Consider the following 9720-nt stretch of genomic DNA (forward strand, 5'->3'; position numbering starts at 1 on the left):
CCACTGCCACCCGGCACAGCCCCTGTGAGACTACACCACGGCGTGAGTAGGGCCCACTGCCACCCAGCAGTGGATTGACAAAGCCGTGCAAGTGACCACATCTCTTCAAATGTTGTCTGTGTGGCCTTTTTTTTGGGGGGGGGGGGGTGGGTTTGAGTGTCGTGAAATAAAAACATTCACATCAACTACAGGACCACGAATGATATTGGTAATGTGTCGGTCCTTTAGAAATTCGCCGGTCGAAAGTCTCCTCTCAACCTGTTGATCGTTTGGGGGGGGGGGGGGGTAACCATACTTCACAATGATTCGTGAGCGTTCGTGCAGGGGATGGATGGGCCCAGAGCCGATTTGAATGTCACTCGCCACTGACGTGAGCCGCATAGGCATGCAACCAAAACCTGGTCGACGGGGGGGCATTGTATTCGAGTGGTGCGTTAACCACTACGCTACCGCTGCCCACCAATCGCGTACACCTGTACATTACTCGGACCCTACAACAACAACGATCACTCTCATTGAAATAAAACAGGCATTCGCAGACAAAAGGATATAGACAAGGTTTAAATTTTTATTATTTGTTAAATTTCACCCCATAGCCTAAATACCATGAGCAGCACAATACATTTCAACACATTTAACTGTAGTTACACATTAACTTCACACCGACAAAGTGCCATCATTCTTATATACCTCGATTTATCTCTCGTAGCAATAATAAAATCTGTAATTTACATGATAATGTTTTTTTCTTTAAAAGTATAACATTTGTTTAAAAAAAACAACCAAGCAAATATATTCTGCAGCCGTAAGATACACTTCAATTTTACGTATGCATTACACGCGCGCGCGTGTGTCTGTGTGTTGCCTGATTGCGTCAATGTAACGTAAAATAACATGCATTCCGGTTATATATGTATATGCTGAACAGGGTGTCCATAAAGTATCACCAATTCGTAAAGAAACCGACTGTAGTCAGACATGAGTGTGAGTTACGTCGATACAACTTGGTCGAATCAAGATTTGAGAGGCACGTGCAAAGTATACGGCGCCTGTCTCAGCAACTCAAAGCGACCTTACGTCACATCATCCCAACGTCAACCATTCTCATGATGCCCTGCTGCAGTGTAGCAGGGCATTATTTCTAACGACAACAGCAGCAGCTATCCATATTATGGGTTGCATCCCTTTAAATAAACCTGTACGACGCTCCTGGGGATGTCAGAGAGCTCCGTGGGTGGTTTCCCCCAAATCTCGGTTGTGACAATTTCTCGAATGCTTTTGGTATGTTCCGTTTAAAGTCACTCGAAGCTTTTCGGCTTAAATAAAAACATATTAAGTATAGGAATATTTATTTTTTTGTTTTTTACTTGAGCCAAGGGACGGGAAAAAGCGTCCGAGGAGATGGAGTGATGAAAATCAGCTCGTGCGCAAATTGTTCCTGTGAATGTGTTTACATTGCAGCTTAGCTTGAGAGACGGTGGCCGCTTGGCTGTGCCTTCATCTAGCTGTAGATCGATCAAGGCAGCTGCTGCTAATGATGATGATAAGGAGTACGTTGCAAACATTTCGACAGCAACTTTCACACCGCTGTCTCACTGTCATCGGTTCACAATGGATGATATAACTTTAGGGACATCTTGTGACTGAGTTGAAACAATTAACTCAAAATCTCCGCTGCTTTGAATCAGCCGTGTCGAAGAGGTGTGCGTGTGTGTACGTACTGTATATTCGGTGTATATAAAACACAACGCATTCGCCATTAACACTGTGGCCTTAAAAAAAACAACTCTAGAATAGGCGACGTTTCAGGCAATGGCTCTTACGCATAACACGTGCTATGAAGAATGCCCATTGTTCGGAACGTCACGTATATATATTTTTCCACAACGTTACTGATGAATGTGTTAAGTTTTTTTAATGTGAATTGTGATTGTGCCCCACTTGTAACGCAATAGAAGCAGCATCGACAACTCGTGTGTGTGTGTGTGCGTGTATGTACAGGGTGGCCCAGAAATGAGGACACAGGGTTATTTCATACATTTTAACACTGGCATTAGAACATTTTTATTGTTTATTATTTAAGTAAATTCGTGAAATAAATATTACCATTATTAATATATATTTTCCTTCTTTTTCAGATGACATTTAACAATGGAAAGAAAATTGGCTAAAGACAAACGAGTTCAATTATTTCTTACGTATGCTAAAGAAGGCAGCTGTAATCTTAAAAAAAAATATACATAAATTAATTTCAAGATACAATTCATAGATCATGCATTAATGTTAGCGCGAGTCAGTTTGACACAGTTGTTAAAATAAATGAAATAACCCTGAGTGATTGTTTTGTTCAAATAAATATAATAACCCTGCGTGTGTCCTGACTCTTGGCCACCCTGTACACAGCCGTATTGCTGTGTACGAGGACGCCAGCCAGCTCTGGTCGTCCTTGCAACTTTGTCTGCAGCGTAAACAACAACAACAACACCCCCCCCAGTGCCCTGCACCGCCGAACATCGAAGGATATTGCCGCGACATACATCACGGCGCGGCCGTACAAAGTGTGAAACAACAACAACAAAAACGGCACCACGAAGACGATTATGCTCCGTGGCACACCTACGTGTGCACGTATGTTGAGCTTATTTCGCACCCTACGCAGCCAACCATGCTACAGTCGAGGCAGCGCATAATGTCTCGTGGAACGTTTTCCCGGTAGGGGTGGGGTACGTTGCGGGGTGGGATGAGTGGAGGGTATTTTCCGGAGCCCAGCCCTGGACAGCTCCGACTGAATGTAAATTCACACCCCCCCCCCCCCCGTACATCATCATCATTATTTATTACACGCACAAACACGCACAAACAGCACTGGCGCTGTGTATAGCTCGGCGGTGTGTGTGCGCTAGTTTTCACTGGTGTCAACATTGCCATACGTGAACGTGCGCATCATTATCATCATCACCACCACCACATTCTTCCCACATGTATAACGATGGCTATGCAGGTGCAGGCGACCACACGTGCCCCCCCCCCCCAAAATTGGAAGGAGGGCGGACAAATATGGTGGTGGGGAGGGAGCTACAACCAAATAAAATAACAGCAATTTACAAAATAAATCTAAAGTAAGAAATATGAAGCCAATAGACATGAATCTATTTCAATAGTAAAAAAAAACCCCAATATGTATCATGTTATTTTTAAATGGAGCAATTACATCGATGTCGCTCAATAAACTCGTCACAATCATTATTGTGACGTCGCTGTCAGTAGGAGGGGCGCTGTAGCCGAAGGTATTGGGAATCAGAAAGACGAAAATCCGAGACATTCATAATCACCCCCACCCCCACGTCCCCCCACAATTGTAGTCAGATAGCCCCCCCGCCCCCACACACACACACCCTCCTCACGTAGTGTAAACCCGCGGCTCCCACGGCCACAGCTACACGTTGCATTCTCGATCCACTGCTGGATGAGGCTCCTCTCCCTGCCCACGCCGTGTGGGGTCGTGGAGCTGGCAGGGGTTTGTTTGACGATAATTCACTGTACACACACACACACAGACACACACATACATACACACACGTGTGTATGTATGTATGTGTCTCTTAGTTCCTTAGGCATAGCCTCTAGTATAAATAATGCCTGTACCCTGCCTGTTCTCGGGAGTTCGTCGCCAGTTTTACGACCACACCTGCCCCGAGTGAGTGATGGTGCCTCTCACGCCCACGCTCTTCGTTGCGGTGAGCGAGACGAAGACGAGAGACCCCGGAGTGGATGATGACGATCGCACGGCGCGGCAAGTATCTTCTTCTTCACACACAAAACAATGATCAAAGTTATTTAAGGCACCATCTCGAGAGTGTGTGTGTGTGTATCTATGTGTCTGTGTGTGTGTATCTGTGTCTGTGTGTGTGTATCTATGTGTGTGTCTATGTGTGTATCTGTGTATCTGTGCGTGCCTGTATGGGAGCGGTAGTGTAGCGGTTAGCGCGCTGCGCTGTGAACCTGGCGACCCGGGTTCGATTCCCGCTCACGGCCAACACAAGTGACGATTATCTGAACCGGTCCCGGGCCTCCCCTAGGTCGACTCAGCCTCAAATGAGTACCTGGTGCGGTGTGTAAACATTGCCACTAGGCTATATGGGGGATCTTTGTCTTTGCATGTCTTTGCATGTATAAACACACGTGTAATGCGAATGCATATACGCACACGTATTACACATACGCGTGTGTGTGTGTGTGTGCGTGCGTGTGTTCTAGGTTGACTGTGTAAAAAATATAAAAACCCATCGCCACTTGGGAGATAAAAGGCGACCAGGCGTGGTGCTGGCCACCCACCCCCTCGTGTGCCGTGCCGCGGCCTTCCTAGGCGCTGCTGCTCCCTCGCAGCACTTGCCCCGAAAGTATGTTAAGGCTATGCGGAGGGGAGGCATCTTTGTCTTTTGCGCATGCACATTCACTGCGACACGAACCCGGCCCACCCGAGTTCGACTGGCGCTCACAGCCAACGTCGGTCACGAATATTTTGAACCTGTCCTGGGCCTCCTCTAGGTCGACTCAGCCATAAATGGGTTTGCCTGGTTGCGGCATGTAAACACTGGCACGGGGGGGGGGGGGGGGGGACAAAGGCGGTCGGGTGTGATGCTGGCAACCAATCGATCTTTGACTAGCGCTCGCTCACAGCACCTGCACCAACAGTCTGTTGAAGGCTATACGGGTGATCTTTGTATTTGCTGTGCAATGTATCCACGGTGTTGATAGATTAGGGGTGTACACAGATGTCCAGCATAACTGGACATCTGTGTAAAAAAATAGCTTCATAGCTCATCGGATTCCTCCAGTATAAATATTATGATTCTGTAACTTTCTCTACTTTACCAAATATTCCTGACAAACTGAACAACGTCGACTCTGTACACACGCGACTCGATGCGTGAACTCGCTCATCGTAAGACTTAATAACAATCGAAGATCAATAGCTGTGACGGTCACACTCCCAATATGCATACTCTACACAAATATCGTTGCAACATGGGAGGCAAGTTGAAACACGTGCTCGCTATAACATACAGGGTCAAGCACATACAACAAAGGTCCGTGTAGCCTCCGAAAAACTGTTGGGGGCAAGTGCTGTTAGCGAGCACCTAGTAGGAGCCCGACACGGCGCGCGAGGCGGAGGGGGTGGCCGGGACCACACCCGGCCGCCTTTGTATCTCCCCGCAGTACTGCTATTTACACAACCACACCAGGCTATTCGAGAGAGAGAGAGCGAGAGACGCGCGCGTGCGCGCGTGCGTCGACAATACGCAAGGAGCAGTCAACGCAACAAAAAAACACACGCGGACTCAAAAAGCGACCTCACGTCATCGGTTGCCGCTCGCTCGCTCGCTCGATCGGTCAAATCGGTCGATGGGCCCAGACATCCGTCAAGACTCCCGACCGCCCACGACCGACGGTGGCAGCGCTGAATCGGGCAGGCGGGTGATGAGAGCTCGCAGAGTCCCCAGCTCTCGCACGAGCTCGTCGATCCTGCGCCTCAGTTGATCGTTCTCGTTCGAGAGTTCCATCGCCCGGGACGAAGTCTCCAAGGACCTGCGCTTGGCTTTGTCACGACTCTTGCGCACCGCGATGTTATTCCTCTCCCGCCGCAGCCGGTACTCGTCGCTGCCCTTGTCCAGAAGTTTCTTGCAGTTCTTCTGGGACTTGGAGCTCTGCTGTTGCTGCTGCTGCTGACGCTGCTTGCTCAAACACGCGCCGTGCACCTCCCCGGGTTCGCGTTTCATCCATGCGCGCGATTCGCTCGCAACCGCGTGATGTTGCTGCTGTTGCTGCTGCTGGTGCTGCTGATGATGCTGCTGCTGCTGCTGTTGTTGGTGGTGGTGTTGGTGGTGGTGGACGGACTCTAACCTGGAGTCGGTCACCTGCGGGACACAGCCAGCGAAGAGCTGGTGCTGCGCTTGCAGAGCCGGGAGCACCTGAAGCGATGGCAGCGGGTAGAGGTAGTCGTAGGCCGACGCTTGCGCTTTGGCCGCTGCTCCTCCGTGTTCTCCCGACTTGGCGAACAACTCGGCCAGGAGCTCGTCGCTGTACAGCTCGATCCCGGGGCCGGCGGACGACGAGGGCTCGATGTAGGAGCTCAGGTCGATGGAGTGCTCGTACGCATCGCCCAGGTCGCTGCCCATGCCCTCGTCCGCCTGCAGACCCGACCCCGCCACGCAGAAGCCCTTGCCCAGGAACGGTCTGTCGAGGTCCGGGTAGAAGTTGGCGCTTTCCATCGCACGGTCGATATTGAAGCGTTGCTCTTGTTCGTTTGGCGGTTGTCGTTGGAGTCCAGAGACGACGAGAGTAGTGGTTGTTTGTTATCGCGCGCTCTCGCCCAGATACAGCAGCGTGCGGGGGAGCAGGACGGTCTGGACACCGTTGCGCGTCGATGATGAGCGTACGGCGTTGCTCCCAAACGTGGTCAGCAAAGCCCTGCTCACTCTCTCTCTGGTCCTGGTCGCCTTGACGGTGTTGGTGTTGGTGATGAATGGGGTGGGGGTAGGGATGGGGGTTAGTTCCCGAACCAACTTGTGAAGGAGGGCTTGGTGGCTCCGATTTGCAGATCGGCGGCTCGGCAGCTTGAGTTATCTGTTATTTGACGTTCACCGAGTCTCCTTCGGTGGCGCCGCACGCTGCCGCTGCGAGACCGTGGAACGAGTTGCGCTGCAGACCGTGCCCGTGGCGCGCGTTTATATAGCGGCGCATTTAAATATCCGTGACGTGAGCTGTTACTACGTGAGGCTCGGCCGCTCCCCTTTCTCGACCACCACCCCCACAACCACCGCTTGTCTTTTGCCGTCTTCACGCGAACCTTCCCCTCCCTCCACGACCCCCACCACCACCACCTCCTCCTCCTCATCTCTCTCTCGCTTTTTACTCCCCCAGTGTTCATGTACTCTTAAGTGCGCGCGCGTGTTTCATTGTAAGTCTTTCATGACGGCTGCTCGTACAGTAGTGTGCACTCCACCCCCCTCATATCACCTCTCCCTTCATCCCCCGACCCTAAGTTCTTATAACCTTGCTTAATTTGCAACGTAAAGTATGATCCCTTTATCTGTTACGCTGCGTTCAACAAGCGCTGTTTGTTACAGGCCGCTCGGAGTTTTAGGCGTGTGGGCCTGGAGCTCAGCAAAAGTAATAAAGCAAAAAGTTTATTTTATTTTACCAGGTAAGGCCCCCTGGGTGGGGAGGGGTAGACCCAGGACTGGTACAGATAGCACTTGTCATTGATCTTATCCGTCGCCGGCAAACGAACTAAGTTCACAGAGTTCAGTTCACTTACCACTGAAAAACAAAAAAATATATATAAATTAAACTACATTTTATTTTATCAGATGAGGCCCACTGAGCTATGTAGTTTTTTTTTCTTCCCAGAAGCGACCTGGCCACAAATGATAGCTAAAACAAGTGGCTTATCATGTGGACATTTATAGCAGCCGAATACTCTAAACGCGTGTTTCTAAATGCGGAGGGAAAAACCGGAGGACCCGGAGAAAAATCCACGCCACCACGTGGAGAGAGACATGCAAACTCCAAATATACAGCAGCAGGCGTCAGGGTCGGGATCGAACCCACGACCTCCTGCATACCAGGCGAGACGGTGGCGCGGTCAAGTTCACGCACCCTTTAAACAAATGTTCAGCGCCGAACTGAACGAGTGATGTCTGCCGTGCTTTCTGCTCTCGTTTATTAGCTCTCAACTTCTACGCGTACGAGACGGGGACATCTCTTAAATTGAATAAATGTGTGAACAAAAACATTATTTTTTACTTCAACGATCTTGCAGGGTGTACGATGCGGGGATTGCTACTCGCTACTCAGTTATAAGTGAATCTTAAAGGCGTGAGCGTGCCTAAGGCTCAATATGCAGATTAGAATGTTGCCAATATTATTATTCTGTTAACATTAATATTTACGGTAATTATGTATTAAAAAATACATTAAAAAAATAGATCACTCTTCACGAACTGTTGTCATCATCTCATCAACAGCGACTGTCTGTAACACTTCGAGATGAAGACCTCAGGCTGCTGTTCATTCACCAGTCTCGGCCACGGACGGATACTCGACGCAGAAACGCAGAATTGGAAGCTCTCCCGATGTGCGACTGTCGTGGTCACCCAGCGCCGTCACCATGGAACGCAAAGCGAGCGACTCGACGCCCGGTTCGCAAAGGCGGAGGAGGAATAATCGCAGCGGAATCCACGCGCACCTCCCATTAGCACGCACGTACGCGAATGTTGAACTTCTTTCGCACCGTACGTAGACAACCGTGCTTTAAGCGGAGGTGCGGGGGGGGGAGGGCAACACACTACGTACGGTGCGCCAGAAGTCCAACATACACACAGCAGCGACTCGTCTCCCCGCTACTCCCGACGAAATCATCTGGCTCAACCGCCGCGATGTAAAATCACAGCTGTTGGCTCTACATCAACATCAGCTGATTCCCACTTTCTTAAGAGTCAACGTGATGTCCCCGATGTGCGCTTGTGTTCCTCTTTGTCTCTGTTATTTCAATAAACAAAAACCCATCACAAACACGCTCGATTTTTTTTGCCAATCATATTATTCAATCTACTGCTGGATGCGAGTATTTTTCTTGCGAGTCGCGGCTTCGAGTTGCGAACACATCACAGCGGTGCCCGGTTTTGCGGGTTCGCGAAGGCGTGCGGGCATCATAGACGCGGGGGTGGTCACCGCATCATCGCGCGCTTTCAGATGCGCCTCTGCGGCCGTCTGGAACGCTCTTCCTTCCGATATATTTTGGAAGCCACTGGTGCCACTACGTACTTTTAAAACCAGATTGGCAAACTCATTTCTTGACAACTTATTTTTAGCACGGTTGGCTACCCACGGTGGGAAAGAAGTTCAACGTACATACGTACATGGAGGGAGCATAGTGCAGTGCTATACAACAAAATAAATGTGCTGCACTGGTCTCTGCTGCCAAATACGTATCCCCGCAGTGGCCTGTATCATTGCATGTCTGGCGATCGCTTATCAAAGCACGATTCAGACTCAAATCCTCCTGTTCAGCTTCTGAGGTTGACGAGATCGGGTCCATGCCGTGTGATTTGGTCATAGGCAACGCCGACTTACCATCGCGCTCTGTGCGGGTTAGGTGTGTGCGATTTCGCGTATACGCGGCTCAGCTCTTTGTACTCAAAATTCGCTCTATGCTGTTTTAATTCACCGTACATGCGGCGATGATGTCGGTTGTGGGACAAAATTGGGTGTGTACTGTGTGTAGCGTGTGTACTCATGTGTGTGCCGTGTGTACTGTGTGCGCTAGTCGGGAGGCAGCTGTCTCTTCGTGCGGTTTCGCTTTGTGCGCCCCCCAATTTTCTTGGAAACGCATCTACCACTCCCACCACCGCCACCGCATAGAGCGAGGTGGGGGAAGGGATCTGTATACGCGAGAATTGAGACCGCGAAAGGACCGAGTCGCTCGCAGTTTGCTTCGGTTTGTCCGTAACGTTTCTGCGACACTAACTCAAGGCGGCGGTTAACAACTCGAGCATTGTTTCTGTAAAAGAAAACAGCCCTCTTGCTCGCCACGCCATCTCCCCCAACAACGACCAAACATCAACTCCGGGCCTCTCCCACGCACAGAGTACACAAAGCGTGAACACCCTCTCCACACCCCACCCCCAACATCGATTCAGACCTCGTGGTTAATAT

At 50.1% G+C, this 9720-nt stretch overlaps 1 protein-coding gene across 2 annotated transcripts; it reads right to left on the reverse strand.

Annotated features, from left to right (window-relative positions):
• Positions 1–548: 548 nt before the first annotated feature.
• LOC116945973 (CCAAT/enhancer-binding protein delta-like) lies at positions 549–6768 on the reverse strand. 2 transcript variants are annotated; one of them, XM_032960705.2, is made up of 2 exons: positions 5355–6768; positions 549–3807 (listed from the first exon to the last, which is right to left on the reverse strand). In XM_032960705.2, exon 1 carries the CDS (start codon positions 6270–6272, stop codon positions 5424–5426), a length of 849 nt encoding a protein of 282 aa, XP_032816596.1. In that variant the 5' UTR covers positions 6273–6768; the 3' UTR covers positions 549–3807; positions 5355–5423. The 2 variants fall into 2 exon arrangements, with proteins under 2 accessions (XP_032816596.1, XP_032816595.1); XM_032960704.2 differs by having other exon boundaries at positions 5360–6767.
• Positions 6769–9720: the final 2952 nt, after the last annotated feature.

The sequence above is a fragment of the Petromyzon marinus genome, chromosome 25 (genome assembly GCF_048934315.1).
Source record: "Petromyzon marinus isolate PM22_M1 ecotype Great Lakes invasive population chromosome 25, UKy_Petmar_22M1.pri1.0, whole genome shotgun sequence".
Taxonomy (NCBI): domain Eukaryota; kingdom Metazoa; phylum Chordata; class Hyperoartia; order Petromyzontiformes; family Petromyzontidae; genus Petromyzon; species Petromyzon marinus.